The sequence below is a fragment of the Perca flavescens genome, chromosome 8 (genome assembly GCF_004354835.1).
Source record: "Perca flavescens isolate YP-PL-M2 chromosome 8, PFLA_1.0, whole genome shotgun sequence".
NCBI classification, from domain to species: Eukaryota; Metazoa; Chordata; class Actinopteri; order Perciformes; family Percidae; genus Perca; species Perca flavescens.
Genome location: NC_041338.1, coordinates 5,627,404 through 5,652,943, shown reverse-complemented (window position 1 = coordinate 5,652,943; position 25,540 = coordinate 5,627,404). Strand labels below are relative to the sequence as shown.

The window sequence follows — 25,540 nt, the reverse complement described above, 5'->3', positions numbered from 1 at the left end:
CCTGGTATTTCAAAAGTAGGTGTCTATTTTTATAAACATAATTCATTATACATTAGGGCTGCACCATATGAGAACAATATGCGATCTGCGATTATGTTTAAGATCTCAAACGATATTACATGTGATACATAGATATTAAAATGTACTCAGTTCTGCTACTTTCAGTATTCTTCCACAATACAATACAACAATTTGCTTGTTGAATTTGAAACAAAAGGAAATCTTTTCCAACTTTCTTTTATGGACAAATTGAGCACTGAATATAAAAGGCACCACTAAAATAAGAATTGACCGTTAAATTTTAAAGTGCTGTTTTCTACGGATATTTTCTTTCAACTAACAAAAGACAAATCTGTTTTGGGTCTATCGCGATAGCCTTTCGGGTGTGTTTATTGTGCCAGTTGATGTGATTTAAAAAAAAAAAAAAAAAAGCAATATTGTTCTGAAGAGGACAGTATTCCAAATGTGTGTAATATATGGAATAATTCCAAATTAATGCTGTTTTTATGTGGGTTTTAGAAGCATTCTTTGGACATTTATACAGCGCATTTGGAATATGCGAGTTTTTACCACATTTTGCCAGCTTACTTGTTGACGGTCCGCTCAGTGCACTGCTGTGGTTGTTGTTAGCGAACCTGGGATAGAGAAGCATGCCCAAAATACAAGACCACATTTCTGTTCCGAAGGAAACCCAGCTATTTTTAAACATTATGAAAGATTTGGACATAAACAGTTTATTTTAATTTATTTTTTAATACGCACAAACATCACAGCGCTGACCTTTTCAACAAGCTGGTTGAATGAAAGAGGGACACTGTGTTCGCACGGTTAAACAAGTCCGCTACTCGTGGAGAACTTCGAAATAATCCTATTTTACCCGGCTGCATGTAAACAGGAATATTCATTTTTATCAGCCATGTATACAACTTCTTCTGAATATTTTTTCCAGAATAAGGGCAAAAACCAGAATATGTGCTTGTAAACGTAGTCATGGTTCCTTATGAACTAATTCATGTTTCCATGTTCTTTTGAAGTTCTAAGGTTTTACATGGAGATGATGTATACCTACTTTTGAAACCTGGGACACGGGACTAGAGAACTAGAAAATGTATTGATATAAATAAAATATATGCGTATTAAACTATAAATGGCTAAATAACAGACCAACAGTTTTAAAGGTGTAACAACCTAACTTGCTAATCTCACTCAATTTCTACTACTACTGTATATGCAAAATTAGAATTTGTCCTCATTGTTTAGCAAGTTTAAATAGACATTTAAAATAAAAATTTAGTTTAAAAAAAATGTTTTGGCTGCCAACAATCAAAAAGGATGGACGGTCATAATTGTTCCCTGTTTTATGTACAGATAATAGCAAAATCTCTTGCAAATCAACACTGATTGCTAAGAGGAGTGCAACACAAAGGACTGTTGAGAACTGCCTGCCTCCAGGAACACATTTGACAGTGTATTTTGAGACATTTCAGTCTTGTCCCCCCCTTGACCCATTGTCTAAAAGTTTCTATATCAGAAATTTGGGTTTCTGTCAACCAAAATGTCCCAAAAAATAACGGAGGGTTCCATACGACGCTCTTCAGAAGTAAAATAAATTATCAGTTCACTACTTTCTTTGAATTTGGGTGTTTAATCTTACAGCATTTGAAAAAAAATTGTACACAAAAACTTGGAAAAAAGTTACAAAAAAACATGTAAAAAAAAAAAAAAAAGCGCAGGAGAAAAGTGAAATTATGGAAAAGGGAAAATAAAAGGTGATAAAAACGTCGGAAAAAGCGGCAGAAAAAGTTGCATAGCTCGGTGCTGAAGTCACGACTTGGTGAGCTCCATCAGTCTGTGCAGGATGCTCTGCTGTCCACAGCGAACCTGCAGGGCCTTCTGCTGCCTGCTGCTCAGTCCTCCGAGAGCTACTCTGTCCTCCGTCGGCGCCTGGTGGCTGTCCACGCCCTCCGCCCAGTCTCCGTAGGACCTCAGGGTCAGACGGGCCGCTTCGTGAAGCAGCCATTTCCACGAAGCCTTTAATCCGGGGAGACCCTCGTTGGAGAAAGCGAGGGAAATCTCGTCTTCCTCATCTTCCTCCCATCCTTCATTAGCTTTGAACTCGGAGAACTCCTCCTCTGACATGCACAGCACCTGAAGATGCACAAAGCAAAGAGATGTGTTTACAATAACAGCCATCCTTCACTTAAGACTTGGGGACTTAGACCCGAGTCACCATTTAGATGACTTGCGTCTTGACAAAAAAAATAAATGACTTGAGTTGTATACAGTCTATGCTTGAGACTCAACTTGGACTTAATGACTCGAGACTTGACTAGAGGCATGATGACTCGGACGACTTACGTGTATTCATGAGTCGGAATGTTAGCTGTTAAATATAAAATTGTAGAATTTAACGTCACGTTTCTGTTGTTTGAGACCTACTTGGGTGACTTGGTCACAACACTGTTCATCTCTGACAAAGTGGTCTTGTGTGTGTTTTCCAGGTGAAAGTAAAGTTTATTTATACAGCTCTTTTCACAGATAAAAATCACAAAGTGCGTCAATAAAGGGAAATAGGATAAATAAAAGACATAAGAATATGTCACGGTGGCCCAATGGTTAACTTAGCGCTGTGGCCTCAGCAAGAAGGTTCCGGGCCTTTCTGCGTGGAGGTTGTATGTTCTCCCCATGTTTGCGTTAACCTGACTCCGCCAGAGTCGCATTTGCTCGGCATATCCATCTGGGAACTTTCCGTTGGAGAACTTTTGGGAAGGGGCGAAAATACTGGTTAGCTGATTGGATAAACCATCTGTCTATCACCTATGTTGGTGATAGACGGGCCAAATCAACCAATCAGATCAAACTCTTGCCGGTCCGAGAAAAGCCTCCAGTGCCGTTTTTTGCTCTTCTTTCAATGAAGGAATACTTTTTAATTCGGATCAAACTTGCGCGATGGCTACTCTCATCTCATCCGTGGAAGCCGCCACGTTGTTTAGACTGAACGGTCGCTTCTCGTTGCATCACACCCAAACCCGTCTCAAAACCTGATTGGTCGGTCGTTTGGCGAATGGCTCCAAATTTGTCTGATCTGCGAGTGGAAAACTGGAGTTCTCGAGATCGGGACGGTCTCACGAGGCTAATGTTTGCGTGGGTTTCCTCCGTGTGCTCCGGTTTCCCCCACCATCAAAAAACCCTGTACTAGGTTCTCAAGTCAGTGCCCTCGATCAAGGCACCGGCTCAGATCTGGAGTTGCTGTAAATGGCCGCCCACTGCTCCCTGGAGGGATGGGTTCAATGCAGAGAATGAATTTCGCTACATGTATGTGTATGTGACAATAAGGTACAAAGGAAGGTGTTAAACACATAAAATCAGACCAGCCATAATAGCCCTTGTCTAACTAAAAGCCTGTTTGAATAGCAAAGTCTTCAACTGCTTTTTAAAGGTCCCATGACACGGTGCTCTTTGGATGCTTTTATATAGACCTTAGTGGTTCCCTAATACTGTATCTGAAGTCTCTTTTATATAGACCTTAGTGGTCCCCTAATACTGTATCTGAAGTCTCTTTTATATAGACCTTAGTGGTCCCCTAATACTGTATCTGAAGTCTCTTTTATATAGACCTTAGTGGTCCCCTAATACTGTATCTGAAGTCTCTTTTATATAGACCTTAGTGGTCCCCTAATACTGTATCTGAAGTCTCTTTTATATAGACCTTAGTGGTCCCCTAATACTGTATCTGAAGTCTCTTTTATATAGACCTTAGTGGTCCCCTAATACTGTATCTGAAGTCTCTTTTATATAGACCTTAGTGGTCCCCTAATACTGTATCTGAAGTCTCTTTTATATAGACCTTAGTGGTCCCCTAATACTGTATCTGAAGTCTCTTTTATATAGATCTTAGTGGTCCCCTAATACTGTATCTGAAGTCTCTTTCCCGAAATTCAGCCTTGGTGCAGAATTACAGCCACTAGAGCCAGTCCCACAATGAGCTTTCCTTAGTATGTGTCATTTCTGTGTCTGTAGCTATTGAGGAGGAGAGGGGGGGGGCAAGGTGGAGAGTGGGGGTGTGGCCTTGACCAACTGCCACTTTGCTCGTTTGAAAGCCATGATGTCTCTCTCTCATGGGTGGGCCAAATTCTCTGGGCAGGCAAAGGGGAGGTAACCTTGCTCCTCATAAGGAGCATAATATATATATATATATATATATATATATATATAAATAAATAAATAAATAAATAAAAGAGCTTGTCAGTGCAAGGCTCTATAAGCAAGGACCAGAATTCTAAAATGAATTCTAAAATGAACTGTTGACCAGTGAACTGATGCTAAAACGGGTGTGATGTGCGCTCTTTTGCTTGTGTGAGTTAAAAAAAAAAAAAAAAAAAAAAAAAAAAAAAAAGCCTGTGCAAGCAAACATGTCATTTAAACACCCCTGTCGCATGGACCCCCCCCTCACCTTAAGCACAGTATGTAGCTCCGTGTCTGTTAGGCAGCCCTGTTTGCCAAAGACAACGGCTCCTTTCTCCTGCATCATCTGGCCCAGCATCTCCCACTGCTCCTCCAGCAGCCGGCGGCCCACATCACACCCAGCACCTGCCAAGAGAAGAGGGAGGCGGGGAGATGAGGAGGGAGGGTCAAAGGGGCGCTATGCAGTTTTGGCAAGTTCTTCGCTTTTTGCTCGCAGGTTTCTCTATAGCGCTCCACCTACAGCTTCAGAATAGATATTTGGCAGCTCCGATGTTTGCTCGTGTCTGACTCCTCGCTCGGTCAGTCTGCCGTTTCCTCTTTCTCTGTTCCTCCGACAATTCTTTTCTAGCTTTCTGCTTCTATTTATTTATTTTTATTTTTTATTTTTTTTGCCGGCTCAGCCATGACGATGTGTGTGTAAAACTCCATCGCTACCTTGTTCTTGTAGCTAGCCGGTTCCTGTACGTGTGCAGTGCCGTGAAGCGATTCGTAACATGGCGAGACCTGATATCACGCCGTACTTCCTGACGCTGAGGCCGGCGGCCCAAAGTTGCAAAGGTGGTTTTTCCGCTCACAGGCAAGACGGCCACCATTCAACCCAAAATCAACTCAACTCCAAAGCTGTTCAGTTAAGGTAAATTAAGCTAAACAAAAAACCTGCATAGTTCCCCTTTAACCCTTGTGTTGTCTTCCCGTCAACCTTTTTTTTCCCCGACGCCTTTTTTTCAGTTTGTTTTTGCTTTTTCCAACGTTTTAAATTGTTACATTTTTCTTCTACACATTTTCAGCGCTTATTTCAACGTCCCATGTTTTCTGATATAAAACAAAAATTGTACAACGGGTCAATGTGACCCGAAGTCAACACAAGGGTTAAGAGGAAGCACAAAGTACCGGGGGTTGTATTTGGGTCCACGTCAAACACTCCTGTCTTGTGTTACTGTAGTTTGTCAAAACTTCAACCAAATCACCCTTAGGGCTGGGCACAGAATTCAATACTTTTTAGGCACGGAGCGAATTGCCTCCTTAGTACCGAGTTTCGAAAAAATGTCTCGTCATTCAATACCAAATTCAGATACCTCTAACCAGCGTCAGTGAGCCAATCAGCACGCAGCATGCTTCTACCAAGATCTAATAATGTCTGTGATTGGCTGTCTAACGCTACACGTCGTAGAGACACGCAGGGAAAACTCTACGTGACAGACACGGGGCTCGTGTAGTAGGAGCTGGAAAAGAAATAAAGGATTTGTGCCGTGATGTCGTAACTTCTTTTTGTTACAATAGATTTTGTGAAATTGGTTTCAAAAAGAAAGAAAGAAAAAAAAAAAAAAAGAATCCTTCAGGAACCGATGTCGAAGTCACAGCATTGGCAACGGACATTTCTTGTCACCTTGTGCGGCCACTTTGTAGATGTTGGTGATGGGGATGTCAGCGGTGTCGTTGCTGTTGCTGGGATACGGCTCCGTGAAGCCGTACATGTGCAGCAGCTGCCAGTTGGCCATCTGCCCGTAGGTGTTAAACACCTCCTCTCCTTTAGAAATGGGGCGCACGCAAACCATCTTCAAACTGTCCTGAGAAAGATGGCGTGTAGGGAGATAAGAACAAGAAACAAATAAGTCCAAACAACAATTATAAAAAGTAAGAGGGGGAAAAAAATAAATAAAATTAACCCTCACCGGTGTAAACTCCAGATTAGCATTGTGTTTGGACACGTGGTTAAGCATGTCAGCCATGGGAACCATCATCGGTGGGTTGGGGGCCTTCTCCTCCTCCTCCTCCTCATCATCATCATCGTTTTCATCGTCGTCCTCTTCCTGTGGCTCCTGGAAACTACGGAGAGGAGGAAGAACAGGGAGGGGACGACATCGGGGCTGAATTTAGAGCGACAACCAAGGAAGGAAAAGATCCAGATACTTGATGTACGTCACGAGTGTATTTTTGTCTCGTGCTCACTAGTCTCGCATTAACAGACCTATCTCCACAGCGCTGTGGAATATGGTCTGGCAACGCCACACACACATTCTAGGATAGGAGAGAAAAAAATGGCTCTGGGTTGTTACAATCATTCCCCGAAAGAACCAAGCAGGCCTGCCTTGTTGCACCATCCAAATCTTTGTCAAATCTTGCCGTTTTCACCACGTAGCTTGCTAGCTCGAAGTTATACATCAGTAGGGTTGGGTATCGTTTGGATTTTTACGATTCCGAACCAGTACTTTTAAAACGATTCCGATTCCTAAACCGATTTTTGAAAAACTGAATAATGACATCAAAGATGTAATATGTTTACTAGCGGTCACGTGCAGTGAACGGTTAATATGCTTTTACGTCCGTTTTGTGTCAGCGTAGGGCTGCTCGATTATGGGAAAAAATATAATCACGATTATTTCGGTCAATATTGAAATCACGATAATTTAACACAATTAATCATTGACTTCTGGTAAGATGTTGCAATTATTGAACTTAAAAAAAAAGTTACATAAATCAACAGTAAAAAAAAAAAAACATATACAACTGTGAACTTTGCCGTAATACTTTTCCTATTGAAACTTTATTTTTTCATTCAGAACACAAAAGAGAAAACAATAGTTAACTTGCAAAACGCAATGAGCGAAATAATTGTTTTTCTCGATTATTCTGTTTTTGTGATCGTTGGCAGCTGAAATCATAATCCCGATTAAATTTAGATTAATTGCACAGCCCTATGTCAGCGTATGCAAAACGGGAGTGTCAACTATTAGCAACTACATGTAACGTAACCATAATGGAACGATTACGTTAAAGCTTTAGCGCGTAACTTTTTGATAAAAATGAACGTCCATTACATTCAAACCGTTGCCAAATGAGTTGCCACAAAGCTATTTAAGACTACTATTTGTTGTTGCCCCCCTCCCCCCGAAGAGAACGGAGTTAGACATGCTCACTGACCTGTAGGCCATGACGAAGGCCACCAGCTGCGTGTACAGCTCCAGTGTGTGTGTGTCGGGGTTCCACACGTCTCGATGCTTGGCGATGAAGGGAAGGACCACGTCAGAGTATTCCCTCTGGATGTTGGCCAAATCTGTGTCCACGGCCTCTGGAATACCTGTTCCGCTCAACAGTCTGTCTCTCTCCTCTTTAGACCTGCACGGATCAACCGTAAATTACTGTAAAGAAAGCTACAAAAAAATAAATAATAATAAAATAAAAAAAAAATAAAAAATCACACTTCACAACATACAGAACATTCAGGGGAAAGGCTGTTACTGTGGTTGGCAATGTAATCGCTTTTTCCTTGAGCTCTAGAATGGGCTTTAGACCAGGGATCCAGGATTCGGACGAATATTGGGCTTTTTTCACACTCAACATTTTTTCCACGGAACCGAACCCTACGCTTTCACTAGGCGCGCTACGCTGAGCGACGTAATGACGCCGCCGTTGATTACGGGAAGGTGTTTACGTAGGTGGACCGTTCAGTGCAGTAGGCTGGCAGAGAGTGAAAATGGAACTCGTGGGCAGAAAATGTGTTGTTACGCAGTACTTTCAGGCAAAAGAAGGCCGTTCAAGTCGAGCTACATGTTCAATTTGCAATGCCGATTTGTCTCGTGGTGGCAAGTTGTGCATTAGAGTTGTGCATTAGAGGTGTGAATCTTCACTGATCTCCCGATTGGATTACGATTATCATGTCAGCGATTCAATTCGATATCTCGATGCATCAAATACATTTTTACTATTAAATCCGTGTAGGATATTTAATTCATAGCTTTTCAAGCTTCAAAAACAAAACATTCTGCAGTGCTCTAATACTAAATAAATTGGATACATAAAACTACAGCACTGAGCACATGGCACTTCCTGAATGTGCAAAACATAACCGAATATGTAAACAGAAAGGTTGTTAGGCCTACATTAAATTGTAAACAGAAATAATCGATTATGAGCCGGCCGATTATCGATGCAGCATCGTCCATGTCCACGATTCGATGCATTGATTATTTGATTAATTTCAACACCTCTATTGTGCACGAAGGAATCTACAGACAGCAGCCAAAATGCAGCAACTTCAGGTATGGCAAAGGAAGGACTGTCACAGCTAAAAACTGGTGTTAACCAGACGACCATTACCAGTGTTGCTAGCCCTACACCGAAAAAAACAAGTCAAAATAGTTTTTCCCAGTCTAGTCTTCCTGGCATAATGTTGCCTATTCTTTTTTTTTTAACAGTTAAAATAAAATGAAAAATACACTGCTGTGGACGTTGTTTACTTAATTAATGTGTTTACTGTGTTAACGGAACGAGGATGGGAGTAGGAACCCCAAAAATCAGTGCATCCCTACTTTAGACACTGATTTAAAACCATTTCTTACCAGAACATGGGGTGGTCCAGTGTCTTGAAGTCGGTCCACAGAGAGAGGTAGGGTTTCCAGTGGGACTGTGGAGAGGTATATTCATACAGCAGAGCCAGTAGCAGAGGAACCCAGCCAGACGAACTCTCCAGACATGACTTCTCTGCGAAAGGTAAAAAAAAAAAAAAAAAAAAAAAAAAAAAAGGAGGAGAAAACAGAGAGGTTACAAGCAGAGAAGGCGAATAAGGCAGCTTCCGTCTTGGGAAAGTTCCTTTGTAATCATTAACTGTCACCTTTGTCCAGCAGGGCAGAGACCTTGGTTGTTTCCTGATGGAGAAGAGCTGATCTGGGGATGGTGAATAAAACCTCGCCCTCCTCTATGTTGTCCTTAGCCAGCATCCCATACTCCGCCACCGTTCCCTCTTTACTCACACACACCTACACAGTCAGAAACACATAGTGAGTTTATTTTAGGCTTGCACGCTATTGACAAAATGTGATATTGCGATATATAGATATTAATTTCAATATTTTTAAACATATGTAAAGTTACAAAGGTTATGGGAAAACACATCAAAATAGATTCATAACAAATAAAACAAGTTTTTTTTACAGTAAGGTTTATTTCAACTGACAGTCATATTGGACTGGTCCAACATGAATAAATAAATAAGGACCATGTCTACAGAACAGGACATGTTTTACTGGTTGGACAGTATAAAATATATAAATAAAGAGAACAGGACATGTTTTATTGGTTGGACAGTATAAAATATATAAATAAAGAGAACAGGACATGTTTTATTGGTTGGACAGTATAACATATATAAATAAAGAGAACAGGACATGTTTTATTGGTTGGACAGTATAAAATATATAAATAAAGAGAACAGGACATGTTTTACTGGTTGGACAGTATAAAATATATAAATAAAGAGAACAGGACACAACTTTTCTTTCGCTTCTTTGATTCATTCCGTTTAATTGTCTCTACCAATTTCTTCACCTACACTGTCACTCTATCGAAATATGCACAGACGTGGTACGCTCCATAGGTTTGTCGCGTAGTGGACCCGGGCGCTGACGTGCACTAACATGTGCAAGTGGCGCGGTAACTGGTCAATGAAAATGATCATTGCAGCGTTTCAAGCGGGCTCTAACTCAAACACAACTAAGCCACGCAGCCAACGGACGGACGCAGCGCTCCACAAAATAAACAAAATATTGAAACCCCTTTCGATATAATATTGTGCAACGTGATATTGCTATAACGATACTGAATCGATATTGTGTTTTTTATGAATGTGTGCAAACCAATTTGGGATCAGTTCAGCTTACTCAAGCTCGAGCTTCCTGTCAAATAGTGAACAAGGAGAAATGGCAGGAAAAAAAACTGACAAAACAAAGTCAGTGATAAAATACTAGCCGTCTTAGGGGCCTGCGTGCAACCTGTGATGACATACCTTATTGCTGAGGTCCAAACCCACTCTGTTGCACCACTGAAGAAAGTTCTGCAGAGGATCCACCTCTGGACCATCATCTACCTGTCAGCACAAGGATACAAACTTAAACAAAATATGATACAGTATGTGCGACCTAGTGCTTTTTGGTAAACTTGGTTTTTACTGTGAAACTAATAAGTTACAGTCAGTCATCGCTGCCGAGCACGTAACGTTAGCTTATTTGAAAAACGAATAGCACCAATAGCTGGAAAACAGACTACTACTACTGCGTTTATAACTTTGCCTAGTTAGCTTAATTAGATTGTCCCTAACTGTACCACACAAAACGTTATACTTTAACGTTAACGTTGTGAGCCAACACAGCATGCATCGGTGACTGGACGTTACACAAACACACATGTACAAACAGCTGTATCATATTTGTTTATTTGTTGAAAACTGATTAAATTGTAACCTTGAGTCGTTTCGCTTTGGTTGCCATCTTTATAAAATGTTGTTCCAAACCCAGGACCTAACCAGGCGCTGATGCTGGTTAACAACTGGTAACGTTAGCCCAAAGCTAACTCGAGCATGCGGACTGTGGGGAAAACGTGGGTTAAGTTTGACCCAAAAGTGGACTTGCAGGCAACCAATGACTTTAGGCTACCGTTCTCTCAAGGTGGAGCCATACTATTGAGCTGGGGAGGAGCCGAGGATCGAGGGAGGTAGCTGAGAACGTATTAAACCATGGATATAAAACATTATATTACATAATTCGATGTAACCTTAAGCTTTATAGCTTAGTTTAGTTTTAAAATTATTTCTGCAAATCGAAGTTTACATTTCCTAACTTTACCTAAGTGTCAGCAAATGCAAAACGGGAGTGTCAGTGCCTGTTAATTAACGATATCTATGCTAACTCTGAACTCACAGCAAAAATAGGCTGATAAATAGCACTAAGAGGAAGGCTATTTTTGATTTTGGTGTGAACTGTCCCTTAGTTTGTTGAACACGTAGGCTGCTACCACACATTTAATATATTTATGGGCTATTTTATACTTCGGTAAAGTTAGACAGAAATTGGCAGATTCGCAAGATTTGCGGGTTCGCGGTTCAATAAATCATAAGCGAAACGTGTTACTTACACAATAGGCAGCTCTATCTAACCGTAGGAAGGTATACAACAAGCTACAACCCGGTTTTTATCCGAAAGTACCGTCTACATATGTGGATAAATCCAATGCATCCCTGTGAGCGTTCAGCTTTCAGCCGAGCGTCTAGGGACCGTCTACAAAGTGCAAAACCGAAAGTGGATACAAAGAGAAAAATTCAACAGCTTCACTGTCATTGAGCCTAGCTCTTCCAAAATCACTCCACACATCTATGGCCTCTCTCTGAACATACTACACCTTCTAAGTTTTGAAAATATGACTCAGTCTATTTTTAATATATTTTTATTTGGAGAAATGTCAATACCGTCAATGCTATTGAGTGTAGCTTTTCCAAAATCACTCCACACATCTATGGCCTCCCTCTGAACATACTACACCCGCTAAGTTTTGAAAATCTGACTCAGCCTATTTATAATGAATTTTTATTGTGAAAAATGTCAATACCGTCAATGGCATTGAGTCTAGCTCTTCCAAAATCACTCCACACATCCATGGCCTCCCTCTGAACATACTACACCCGCTAAGTTTTGAAAATCTGACTCAGCCTATTTATAATGTATTTTTATTTCGAAAAATGTCAATACCGTCAATGCCATTGAGTCTAGCTCTTCCAAAATCACTCTACACATCTATAGCCTCCCTCTGAACATACTACACCCGCTAAGTTTTGAAAATCTGACTCAGCCTATTTATAATATATTTTTTATTGTGGATAACATCCAATAGCTTCACGGTTAGTGAGCCTATAGCTTCCCAATTTACTCCACACATCTGGGGCCTCTCTCTGAACATACTACACCTTATGTTGGAAAAGTAGGCTCAGCCTATTTTTTATGAATTATTTATATGGGATAACATCCAAAAGCGTCACCGTTAGTGAGCCTAGTGCTTCCAAATTTACTCCACACATCTGGGGGCTCCCTACCAACATACTACACCTTCTTATGTTGGTATAGCTGGCTCTGTCTATTTTTAAATAATTTTTATTGTAGAAAAATGCAATAGCTTCACTGTTATTGCGCCTAGTGCTTCCAAATTTACTCCACACATGTGGGGGCTCCTTACCAACATACTACACCTTCTTATGTTGGGAAAGCTGGCTCACTCTATTTTTCTTTTTGTGGAGAAAAATGCAATAGCTTCACTGTTATTGAGGCTAGTGCTTCCAAATTTAGTCCACACATCTAGGGCCTCCCTCTGAACATACTACACCCGCTATTTTTGGAAAATCTGGCTCAGCCTATTTATAATATAGTTTAATTGGGGAAAAATGTAATGGCTTCACTGTTATTGATCCTAGTGCTTCCAAATTTACTCCACACATCTAGGGTCTCCCTATCAACATACTACACCTTCTGTGCCTATTTTTTAAAAGTAAGTGCTGTAGTACAACCAGCAGGGGGCTTTGTATGTGTGGAGTGATTTGGGAAGCACTAGAATCAAAAAGAGTGAAGCTATTGAATTTTTTTTCACAATAAAAATACATAAAAAATAGGCTGAGCCAGCTTCTCAAAAAGCGGCGGGTGTAGTATGTTCAGAGGGGGGCCCTAGATGTGTGGAGTAGATCTGGAAGCACTAGACTCAATAACATTGATGGTATTGATTTCTTTGACAATAGAAATTCATAACAAATAGGCTGAGCCTGATTCTCAAAAAGTGGCAGGTGTAGTATGTTCAGAGGGAGACACTACATGGTTGGAGTGATTTTGGAAGAGCTAGACTCAATAACATTGATGGTATTGAATTTTTTCACAATACAAATACATAAAAAATAGCCTGGGCCAGCTATTCAAAAATTAGCAGGTGTAGTATGTTGATAGGGAGACCCTAGATGTGTGGACTAAATTTGGAAGCACTAGGCTCAAAAACTGTGAAGCTATTGGATGTTATCCACAATAACAAATCTTTAAAAATAGACAGAGCCTGCTTTCCCAACATAAGAAGGTGTAGTATGTTGGTAGGGAGGCCCTAAGTATGTGGAGTGATTCTGGAAGAGTTAGACTCAATAGCATTGACGGTATTGAATTTCTTCCAATACAAATTCATTAAAAATAGGCTAAGCCATATTTTCAAATATTACTCAGTGTAGTATGTTCAGAGTGAGGCTATAGATGTGTGGAGTGATTTTGGAAGAGCTAGACTCAATAGCATTGACGGTATTGCAATTTCTCCAAATAAAAATACATTATAAATAGGTTGAGTCAGATTTTCAAAATTTAGCGGGTGTAGTATTTTCCGAGGGAGGCCATAGATTTGTGGAGTGATTTTGGAAGAGCTAGACTCAATAACATTGACGGTATTGAATTTTCCCCCAATAAAAATATATTATAAATAGGCTGAGTCAGATTTTCAAAATTTAGCGGGTGTAGTATGTTCAGAGGGAAGCCATAGATGTGTGGAGTGATTTTGGAAGAGCTAGACTCAATAGCATTGACGGGATTGAGATTTTTCACAATAAAAATTCATAAAACATAGGCTGAGCCAGATTTTCAAAAATTAGCAGATGTAGTATGTTCAGAGGGAGGCCCTAGATGTGTGGAGCGATTTTGGAAGAGCTAGACTCAATAACATTGATGGTATTGAATTTTTTCACAATAGAAATTCATAAAAAATAGGCTGAGCCAGATTCTCAAAAAGTGGCGGGTGTAGTATGTTCAGAGGGAGACACTACATGGGTGGATTGATTTTGGAAGAGCTAGACTCAATAACATTGACGGTATTGAATTTTTCCCCAATAAAAATATATTATAAATAGGCTGAACCAGATTTTCAAAATTTAGCGGGTGTAGTAAGTTCAGAGGGAGGTCATAGATGTGTGGAGTGATTTTGGAAGAGCTAGGCTCAATAACATTGACGGTATTGAATTTAGGCAGAGCCTGGTTTCCCAACATAAGAAGGTGTAGTATGTTGTTTGGGAGGCCCCAGATGTGTGGAGTAAATTTGGAAGCACTGGGCTGAATAACAGTGAAGCTATTGGATGTTATCACCAATAAAAATTCTTTACAAATAGGCAGAGCCTGCTATACCAACATAAGAAGGTGTAGTATGTTGTTTGGGAGGCCCCAGATGTGTGGAGTAAATTTGGAAGCACTAGGCTCAGTAACAGTGAAGCTATTGGATGTTATCCCCAATAAAGATTATTTAAAAATAATCTGAGCCTGCTTTCCCAACATAAGAAGGTGTAGTATGTTGGTAAGGAGCCCCCAGATGTGTGGAGTGATTTTGGAAGCACTAGGCTCAATAACAGTGGAGCTATTGGATGTTATCCCCAATAAAAATTATTTAAAAATAGACTGAGCCTGCTTACCCAACGTAAGAAGGTGTAGTATGTTGGTAGGGAGTCCCTAGATATGTGGAGTGATTTTGGAAGAGCTAGACTCAATAACATTGACGGTATTGAATTTTTGGCAATAACAATTCATAAAAAATAGGCTGAGGCATATTGTAAAACATTAGTCGGTGTAGTATGTTCAGAGGGAGGCCATAGATGTGTGGAGTGATTTTGGAAGAGCTAGGCTCAATAACAGTGAAGCTGTTGAATTTTATCTTTGTATCCACTTTGATTTCATTTAATTTATTATAGGCTGTATTTGCACTATACCCCCAGTGATACAAAACACTAGCCTATATGACGCAGGGTCGAAGTGTGCATTCAAGTTTGCACACTGATACATATGATCCAATGTTTGGAACAGAATCATTTTGAGTGGTTGTATAATAGCCCATAATAAGAATAACATTAAGAATTGTAATTGTAGTGTTTGTCATTTTGGATCAAACTGGTTTCATTAAGCTGTTAGAAAGATGCCAACTATAGTTTATTTTAGCTCTGTCAATGCTGGGTCACTCTTGAGACTTCGCAATTGAAAATCCAAATTTCAGTCAGTCCAAGCTTTCAAACTCAGCAGAGCAGCACAGAATAACTGCTGTGTGACACTTAACAAAGTTTTCTTATACTCAGGCATGGTATGAAGCAGTGTAACTGTAACATTTAAAACCATATGTGCTTCCCCAAACAGTTGACAGGTATGTGCCAGTGTGTTTGATCATTAATAGTAGAACTATTAACTATTTATATTACAGTGTTACTCAATCAATCTGGTACATTTACTGAAACAAACTTACAATTGTCAAACCCCACACAGTGTGGTACATTCAGCACACCACTGTGACCTGCTTAAGGTGATAACTCAATCAAAATAATGAACCCATGTTTCAATCCATCAATGAGTAAATCATTGTCATCAAAACAAAAAAAGGTTCTTTTATCATTGCTTAGACCAAGACAGTCAAAATGCAAAGACATCATGCCGAATGACAGTGTATCTGAAAGTGTGATAGTTACCCTCTGTAATATTGTCCAATGGCTAACATTGTATAGTTATGCAACTGAATAGTATTGAGGTAAAACATGGCACACACTACTCTTAACAAAACATTTATTTCTCATCAAATGTACACATCAGCCAACTTGCAAATACATAAAGAAAGCTTGTACAGAAAAAAAAAAATATACAACGGCAAAATTACAATAGATACGTTAAATATGTGCATGAAAAAAGAAAACCTGCTGCAAATGTATCAACCTTGTGTCATCCAGTCGCTCCTCTCTTTCAGGCCACAACCTTTCATCGTCATCACACCCTTGCAATGCAACAAGGGAAAAACCTTTTGTCATGACGCAGCACACCCCTCCCGTACAACAATCTGCTGTGATATCCTCACAATCAGCATCCATTGCACCAAGTAAGGACAACTGGTATTGAGGACAGTGATTATATACTGTCCATCTTCATGCATTTTTTTTTTTTAAATCGATGGGATGGTTGGATAAACTCCATCAAAAAACCTGTGTGGACAGGCAACGTTTGGCTGCTCTAAATTGTAAGGAAGATGAATTGTTCCCCATCTAGCCTAATCCATCTCATAACTACAATACCACATAGACCTGAATATTTTGTATAGTTTATGTGTGACAGATTATTGTGATTGCTGGTTGCTCTATTTACCATGAAGGGATTTACACGTGTGTAGTTGCATTTGAGAGTAAGTATGATTCAATAACAAATTAATGCCAACTAATTTGATCTGCAAGACTTGCTCAGTGCATCTTGTGCCAAAGCAATTCTAAATGACTACAGTCAGACAACTGACATAATGTTCATATAAATAGTCATATAGTTTGACAGCGTTTAGTAGTCATTCGACAATTGTGCCAAAGCAATTGAGAAAAACTGTAAAAGTAAGCCTAGAAGACATGTTCACAGTCAGAGGGAGCAGCTCTAATAAAGTCTGGCTAAAGTGCACCACAAAGCCTCAGCCATAGTGTGTTTGCTGCTACTAGACAAACTTCAGTTTATTACAAACTGATCAACAGCAGATTGTTGTTTTTACACGGAGTCCCTGAACAAACATGTGGGCCAGTTGGAAAACTGTTTTTGATGGAACTCTGATGCATCTGAAATCATTTTAGGAGAGGAATGAGTGGGAAAAGCTGCTGAGCAGTGCTGGCCACGGCGGTGAATAGGTGAGGTTTGGAGGCTCCACGAACAAAATGCAGAGAGCGTCAGAGCTCTACATGACTTCAATATGAAGATAAACAATTCCGCTATCGGCTCCCATCACTATTAGCCTTCAGCACTTCTCCCATATTTAGTTTATAGTATTTTATCAGTGAAGAGAAAACACAAGTGCCGCGGCTTTCAGACTGCACAGAGGAGCCACGAGCTGGGTTGAGTCTCCGCGGTTCTCATGGTGTGTTTAAGAGCAGCCCGCTGCTCTCGGCTGGGCTCTTGAACAGTCTAGTCAGGCTCTCGTGCTGTCGGGAGTAAGAAAACAGACCTTCAGAAGAAAATGGCAGAAGAGGCAGCTCCAGCTCCAGCTCCTGCTCCAGCCGCGCCGGCGAAAGCAGCTAAGAAGAAGGTTCCCAATCCTAAGAAGGTTGGCCCAGACCTTGGTGAGCTCATCGTTAAAGCTCTGGCCGCGTCCACGGAGCGGAGCGGCATGTCCGCGGCCGCCCTCAAGAAGGCTCTGGCTGCCGGAGGCTACGATGTGGATAAAAACAGTACCAGCGTCAAGACCACCATCAAGAGCCTGGTGGCTAAGTGGACTCTGGTCCAAACAAAGGGGACCGGCGGGGCCTCCGGCTCCTTCAAGATGAACGAGAAGGCTGTCGAGACGAAGGCTAAGAAGCCAACCAAGAAAGCCGCTCCTAAAGCCAAGAACAAGCCCGCAGCCAAGAAACTCACAGCGGCCAAAAAGCCCGCGGCAGCCAAGAAGCCAGCGGCAGCCAAGAAGCCAGCAGCAGCGGCAGCAAAGAAATCCCCGAAGAAGCCCGCAGCGGTTAAGAAAGTGGCAAAGAGTCCTAAGAAGGTGGCCAAAAAGTCCACTGCAGCCAAGAAAGCCCCCGCAAAGAAGGCTGCCAAGCCCAAAGTGAAGAAGACAGCAGCACCTAAGAAGAAGTGAGCTGTAATCGGGTCTGATGAACAAAAGCTCTTTTAAGAGCCAGCCACATCATTTTTAAAGAGCGTTTTCCTGTCGTTTCTTATTGTCATTAACAGCAGACATTTTTGGATGTAAGAGGAGGAAGAGTAATTCCTAGTTCAATGCTTATTCATTTCAAGTTCTTACATATTCAATATCCTAATTAAGTATTTTTGGTTGAATTAGGTTTAATTTATAAATATAAACCTACGGTAATTTAGAGGAGGTAAATAAAGTAGGAAAAGTATGACGTAGCCTAAGCTAAATGGGCTTTATTTAGCCTACTGCTGTATCATACAGTTGGTTATTATTTATGTGAATTTAATACATAACGTGAATTTAACACAATTCCATATTCACACTCAGGCCAGCCTATTTTTTTATTATTACATGTTTGATAGCTTCTTGTTTAAAATCATGCAGAGTCAAGGTTAGCAAAATGTGATGTTTTGACTTAATTGTGCTAAAAAACGCACTTCAAAAGGTGCAGTAGCAGTTTCACTTATAGATAGCACAATGTTACCATCCCAGTGTTTCTGAAGACATCTTAGCCTATATATATGATGGTATTTCAAAACTGAGCTGCATGTGTACTTAACATTGTTTTTTAAAACTGAGATGCATGTGTGCTTTTACTTTACATTGTTTCATTTTAACAAATGTGAAGTTATGTATGAGTTAAGGAAGATAACCAACAAATTAGTGCCTGTCATGCACGGTAAGATAACATAATTGTGACGACCAGAGGGTGCTGTTGGACGAGATAAGATGTGGCCCCCTAAGAGGGGCTCGTTGGGGCAAACCAGTACATTGTTTTAACCCTATGGGAAGTCACTAACAGTGCCTATAAGTGTGGGTAGGTTTTTCAAAGCACACTTGATTAATGAGGTTGTCCCATCACCCAACTCAATAAATTGCTGCCAATTGCTTAAGCAGAGCTTTTTGAAATATTCACATAAAAGTATGTCATAACAGCCACACCACATTACAATTAAAATCAATTTTGTGTCTGACTCTGGAGTCAGTGAATGAGACCACACAACGTCCCCAAATAAAGCCTTCAGTCCTGGATGTATGGCTTCCATATGGATGAATTGTGTAATACATTACAAAAATCCAGTCCTACAGAAATGCTGTTGCATCCAAACCGTATTTTTGTGTGGAAACCAACTAAGCAGAAATCATATGACTAGTGGAAAGTGTATCTATAAGTAGCCTACCATTACTTAATCAGTGTGGTGAAGCCTACTCTTAACATATACTTGCTTAATCACCACTGTCACTTTAACTTTAAAAATTTTTCTCCATATGCTTTTGTATAGTTTCTATTTATGACTTTTATTTTACCTATCTTCGTTTGATATACATGTAGGCTACTGTATATAGCCTACATCATATCACATTTTTTTACTTTCTCTATTTGTACTATTGCTGTCTTTTTGCTGCTGTAACCGCTCTATTCCATCAATAAAGGGGGTAAATAGGTTTAACTGTATGATGTGATTTAACTGTATTGCCATTGCACACAGGTAGCCTACAGTAGGTCGCCTACTGAGAAAATGAAATGCAATTAGCATCTAACGTGCAGAGCAAAGGAATAGACTACATTGTAATGTATAGCCTACAGTAAGGAAGAAAGAAAGAGGACCCTGAAACTCCAGACTTTGACAAGGATTACAGTTTGTTCTATATGACTACCATATATTTACACATTTATCAAAGTTTTACTACGATTTCAATAACAATACAGCTCAAGGACATCAGGAACAGGTCTTTAGATAAAGTGGGTGGCTGTCAAAAGAGCCTTAGTTTTGTTGGTCTGGAAACAGGTTTACTTGGAGCTGGTGTACTTGGTCACGGCCTTGGTGCCCTCAGACACGGCGTGCTTGGCCAGCTCCCCGGGCAGCAGCATGCGGACGGCGGTCTGGCTCTCCCTGGAAGTGATTGTGGAGCGCTTGTTGTAGTGAGCCAGACGGGATGCCTCACCGGCGTTGCGCTCAAAGATGTCGCTCACAAAGGAGTTCATGATGCCCATAGCCTTGGAGGAAATGCCGGTGTCGGGATGGACCTGCTACAGCACTTTGTATGTCTACACATATATGGCGTAGCTCTCCTTCCTGGTCTTTCTCTTCTTCTTGCCGGTCTTGCTGACGTCCTTGGACACTGCTTTCTTTGAACCCTTCTTGGGCGCTTTGACGGTGGGCTCCGGCATGACCACCAGATGGTTTGTCCTGACTCGGATATGTTGTTCTGTTCGTTTCTGACGATCCAACACCGACTGATCTCACAATGAGCGGAAGAGGCAAGGGGGGTAATCAGGGTAAACTCGGCCAAGCCTCCTTCCTCTGTCCACCTTTGTATGAGCGCACCTGAAAATGGCATCATGCTCCGAAAAGTTCGGCTCACACTGGGCAAGATTAAAGTTTGGAGGAGATGGCCCTGCGCCCAGCAGAGATTTTGTGGCTGAACAATTATTGTTCCAGTCGTCGTGGGTGAGTCCTACGGACATTTACTCCTTCATCGCCCTGCCTAATCGGAGAGATTTTGAACTGGTGTTTTACCAGGAACAGGGGCGGATCTACAGGGGGGCAAGGGGGGGCAGCTGACCCCCCACTGTAGGGCCTTACCCCCCCAGCTGCCCCCCTAACTTTGGTGTTCAAAAAACTTTGCTTGTAAAAACAAACTGCCACTATGTGCACAGGCTTCTTAAAACATTGAAACAAACAATTAATTTATATTAATTCATAATAAATAATAATTGTAGATGTAATCTTAGCCCCCTGCCCCTCAAATACTTAGCTACGTCCCTGCATCAAACGTGCAGAGCGGCGTTCGCACATTCTGGCTCGCACACACAGTGAGTCTGCTGCGGTGTGGTGGCCCTGCATCCCGGCAAAGACTGGAGCGACCGAGCCGAGCCTCGGAAAGTGAAGTCAGTTTCCCCAGGTGAAGTTAAAACACACGTTTCATCTAAAGTTACATTTGTAATAAATGTAATGTCTGCTAAAGGCGAGTCAGCATCGAAAACAGCGCGTCCATTACGTTAGCCAAAAGTCAAATCGCTCCCTCCTGGTTTGTAAGCGCATTCTGCTGTTTGATTAGTTTGATTTCAGTAAAGACAAGAAGAGCATAATACAAAATATTACAAACTGGCATGTTTGAATTCATAACGTTTACAGAGGGTCGCCGTTTCGGTGACGTTACGTTACAACACACTACACAGTGCTTGCTGAGACCGATCATTTGTATATGATTATTTAAGGAGTATTATAAAATCCACTTCCTCTCACATATCACGGCAATACGGCTGCACAAATTAAACCAGGCAACATCCTTTACTGTCAAACTGGGAAAACAACAAATACAACGGGGTTAAGAAGGCTAGTCTAAACATAACTGATGTGTGCATGTAATAAATCTCGTCTGATGTTATGTTTTTTAGGCTACTTATATTAGCTACAGGGCCATACAGTGTAATGTAATAGAAGAATAACAAGAGCTTTTCACATCTTGACTTTTGCAGGCCAGAGTAGCTGGAGATATTAGCTGAAGCCTAAAAGTGGGGATATTGCCAGCCAAGAAAATCCTGAGATGTGCACAGGAGGAAGAGAAGGAGGGAAATGAAGAAGGAGAAGGCAGTAAACTGGAGAGACCAGGCAGGTCAGAGCAGGAGAAGACCACAGAAGGGGTTGCAGAAATGAGTGAAAGAGAAGAGGGAAAGGAAGAATTGACAGTGAGGGATGAAGAGGAGGCTGCAGGTTCAGAGAGAGGGACAGAGGCAGAGAGTGATCAGGAGGAGGCAGATGAAGATGACAGAGAGGAAGAGGAGGCTGCAGTTACCCCTGGACCATATGGTTGGTTTATATTCTCCTTACAAATAAATTGCAGTACAGTAACATAACATGTCGTGACATGACCTTTTTTTTGTTTTTGGCTATTTCCATTCTGTTGTATATGTTATAGGGTTAGATATGTAAATATTTACATATACAACAACAGTTCACTCTTCTCAAGACACTTTACAGATAGAGTAGGTCTAGACCACACTCTTTAAGTTACAAAGACCCAACAATTCTCCTAAGAGCAAGCATTTGGTGCAACAGTGGCGAGGAAAAACTTCCTTTTGGGCAGAAACATCAGACAGATCCAGGGTCTTGGTGGCCACTGCCGGTTAGATACAGATGGATACAGATATACAGATATAGAGAATTATGATTCATAATAATGGTAATTATAGTAACAAAAAAGATAATGGAACTATGAATAGAAATAATAGTTGTAGCAGTTTAGGGCGTAGCAGGGCGTTGCGGGGCGTAGTAGGGCATAGCAGTTTACGTATGGGGGTTTCCATGTACCGTCTTCCCCTGCCACCCTACCAAGATCTCTCGCTACCCCTTTGCCCCCCCATGTAAAATTTTCTAGATCCGCCACTGACCAGGAAGCCCAACTCCGACGCTTTTTGGAGGTGGTCTCCACCAAGTCTAACGATCCAAAATGGAGTGAGTGGAGCGTGGAGTCGTCTGTGGCTATAGACGTCATAGCAATAGTGGTGAAATTCTGGACAGGGAGAGTGGCTGACCATGATCTACCTAAAACGGTACTGTGACATCATACAATCTGTATATAGACCAGTAGACAAGTATGGCATCTGGTACGGTGTCCGAAAGTACAAAGTCCGAATACATACTGATACCTCCGGTCACTTAGTCCAGTTACCCAACTCCATCTCCCTGGGTCCATACAACGGCCGCATTATTTACACTGGACAGTTAACCAAATGCTTCATTTGCGAAGCTACCGACCACCAGGTGAAAGACTGTCCAACGGTGAAGTGCTGGCGATGTGGTAACTTAGGCCACAAAGCCAACAGCTGTGAAAGTGAGAGCGAATGCTCCCTGTGTGGCGAAAAAAGCCACACCTTCTTCAGCTGCCCGAGGTCTTTCGCCAACAAAACTAAAGGCTTTGCTCAGCGGGAAGACACCGCTGCTCCTCCTCCCAGCTACCCAGCAGCCTGGAGGACCGAAACAACAACCAGCGGCCCAGCAGCCTGAAAGAAATCAACGAGAGACAACTACCCAGATGTAGCTGATGTGTGTAATATGTGGAACAAAGGACAGAGTGTAAAATCTATTGGGCAAAGTAAAGCTGATGGTGTCGGTATATTCTTTAAAATGAATGATGTTGTAATACGAAGAAGAGATTTAATCCCAGGTAGACTTCTTATGATTGACTGTTATTATAGGGGTGAAAAATACCGTGTCATTAATGTGTACACTGCTCCTGATAGAGTTAGAAAAATTCAATTATTTAAAAGACTTGTGTGTGGTGATTTTAATACAGTCACGGATAAAAATGATATAGTTAGTCCCAATGTTTTTAAACTACTAAAGGAAGGTAAGCTTTTAAAAGAATTCATCATTCATTACTCAAAATTGACCGAATTTATGTTTCTAATCATTTTAAAACTAAGCATTATGGTACAGTAATAAATGAGAATAAAAAAAAAAGATATGTTGTTCTCTCGGCCAGCCGCAGAACGGTCAATTTACATCCACTCATGCAAATCTCACTGTGCTGCTGCTCGCACAGGATTGGTTGTCTCTTGAGCGGCACGCAAAATTACGAATCCCACTATGGCCACGCCAAGACCCGCCCTACGAAGCAGCTCAATTTTAGGGCGCGTTCAGACCAAATAAAGCCTGTCTGAGTTAACTGGTACGAGGTTATAAAACATGCATGGTTAAATGAGGAAGGATAACAGGGGTGTGAAAAAGAATTAATTGAAAGAATGAAGATGAAACAATTAGAAACAACAAAACTACTGGAAACCATTTCAGTTAGTCCTCATTCTAGGCTACTCCTCTTTTTTTATTTTATTATTTATTTTTTATCTGACACTGTTTCCACCCTAGATATAGAACAATAGATATGACATGTAATTCTGACTTGCCATTCCAGGATGGAAGCACTTGGCGGCCATCTTACCAGGGTTAAGTTTTAGAATTGCTTCCATGGAATCAATGGGGAAAGAGGCTCATGTTGTCTTTATTATCCTTATATTTTTCTACCAATACATCAATAGTGGTTTCAATTCAAAGTAATGACTGTAAGACAACTGTGCCTTTCTAGAAAGAAACAAAAAATAGAGATTTGGGTGGAATTTTGATTGATATAGCTCCAAGAGAACAAGTAATTTGTTCAATTATGAAGATAATCTCATAATTTTGCATTTATATTGCAGGTGATAATTTTATTTTTTCAATTTTGCATGGACTTAATATGTAAAAACTGTCTTTGGTATTCTGAATGGCTAATATACATTAAACAATATTTTTTAATGTCAATCTCAACTATAAGACCACATTTCCCATCAACCCCGCTACTTCCTGTTTAGCGTTTGTTTTCTTACTGTCAGCTGGCCGGCGTGGAGTTTGTTTTGACGATGAGCGGAGTAGTTGAAGAGCTTCACTAGCTTCAATGAGTTTTTGTTGATAAAGACTATAATGACTTCACCAGAACTGCTGATGGACTTGTCGCAATTTTCATTGCGTTAACGTTATGGAAATTACATTTGGAGACTTTCTGCTCAAGTCTTTCTGGACGTTACTTTACCTCATCAAGACATGGATTATTAAGTTTTAATTTGCTTTACTGAAAGGAAAATCGTGTAAAGGCATGAGGTAAGCTGACAACAATAGATAGTTAATATAATATAATAGTTAATATATGATGACTGACAGCAGGATTCAACATGGCTAATGTTTGGGGAACTAACGTCAGCTGGTGAAAATGTACCGTTAAGTGCGGCTGGTCTGTTAGGCTCCGTGTTGCTGGATGTGGCTACTGTTGATTTGTGAAACGTAACTTTACTCTATGTGTAACGTTACATTAGGCTACTTGTCGTGAACTTTAACTTAAACTAACGTAAACTTAACACAGATTGAGTGAAATCAGCCGCAGCAGTCAATGTATGTATGTCAATATTAACGACGTGTTAAAAAAACTGTTATAACGTTAACGTTACTAAATGTCTTATTTGAGGTAAAAAATCAATCAACTAAAACGATGTTTGCTGTTCATAAATGATGTTAAGAGCTAGCTAGCAATCACCAATAACTGACATCTCAGCCGGTCTGTTAACAGTTGCTAGGCAACGTAACTAGCTAGCTAGCTAGTTCACCAACTTTTCTGTATTTATAGTTAAAAAAAGAAGAGAAAAATACTCTATCTACTCCTAGTGACGTGTGGAAAGTGATGGCAGCCTCCTGGGTCTCTTTGGTCCTTCTGGTAAAGCAGTTAGGTGCTGCACAGCTGACAACCATACTGGCTGCCATAGGTGACAATTGTAAACAGTACCCTAGTAAGATGGCGGACAGTTATACCATAAGTTATGACGTCATGTTATATATATTGTTCTATATCTATGGTTTCCACTATAGTCACATTCTGCAGCTGGATGCATTTTAATTTTAATTTTAGGTCCAGAAGTGAGTACTCACTGGAATGCCAGGGTTCATTGAAGTCTTAAATACAAAACTGTTGGCCTTCAAAGAAAGCTTCAAAGTGAGAATTTATTTTGAATGCCGATTGAAGGCCAGATTTTTTTTTGACGTTAAAACAGCCCCCACCCTATAAAAAAACTATGCAGAGTACTTCATGT

At 40.7% G+C, this 25,540-nt stretch overlaps 2 protein-coding genes and 1 pseudogene across 3 annotated transcripts; 1 reads left to right on the top strand and 2 right to left on the bottom strand.

Annotated features, from left to right (window-relative positions):
- Window positions 1-1,761: 1,761 nt before the first annotated feature.
- On the bottom strand, window positions 1,762-25,205 carry setd6 (SET domain containing 6, protein lysine methyltransferase). 2 transcript variants are annotated; one of them, XM_028584312.1, is made up of 9 exons: window positions 25,104-25,205; window positions 10,247-10,327; window positions 9,077-9,221; window positions 8,805-8,946; window positions 7,387-7,581; window positions 6,138-6,291; window positions 5,852-6,032; window positions 4,454-4,590; window positions 1,762-2,148 (listed from the first exon to the last, which is right to left on the bottom strand). In XM_028584312.1, the coding sequence occupies exons 1-9, from the start codon at window positions 25,200-25,202 to the stop codon at window positions 1,825-1,827; spliced, it is 1,458 nt and encodes a 485-aa protein (XP_028440113.1). In that variant the 5' UTR covers window positions 25,203-25,205; the 3' UTR covers window positions 1,762-1,824. The 2 variants fall into 2 exon arrangements, with proteins under 2 accessions (XP_028440113.1, XP_028440114.1); XM_028584313.1 differs by lacking the exon at window positions 25,104-25,205 and adding an exon at window positions 10,701-10,911.
- Window positions 16,943-19,366, top strand: LOC114559579 (histone H1-like). Its single transcript, XM_028584314.1, has one exon. The coding sequence runs from the start codon at window positions 17,251-17,253 to the stop codon at window positions 17,860-17,862; it is 612 nt and encodes a 203-aa protein (XP_028440115.1). The 5' UTR covers window positions 16,943-17,250; the 3' UTR covers window positions 17,863-19,366.
- Window positions 19,561-20,508, bottom strand: LOC114559581 (histone H2B 1/2-like; annotated as a pseudogene).
- Window positions 25,206-25,540: the final 335 nt, after the last annotated feature.

Coding starts and splice junctions, on each gene's coding strand:
- setd6 (XM_028584312.1), bottom strand. CDS start 25,202: ATGGTTGTCAGCTGTGCAGCACCTAACTGCTTTACCAGAAGGACCAAA. Junction 7,582..8,804: donor CTGGACCACCCCATGTTCTG/GTAAGAAATGGT, acceptor TGATCCGTGCAG/GTCTAAAGAGGAGAGAGACA. Junction 6,033..6,137: donor CTAATCTGGAGTTTACACCG/GTGAGGGTTAAT, acceptor CATCTTTCTCAG/GACAGTTTGAAGATGGTTTG.
- LOC114559579 (XM_028584314.1), top strand. CDS start 17,251: ATGGCAGAAGAGGCAGCTCCAGCTCCAGCTCCTGCTCCAGCCGCGCCG.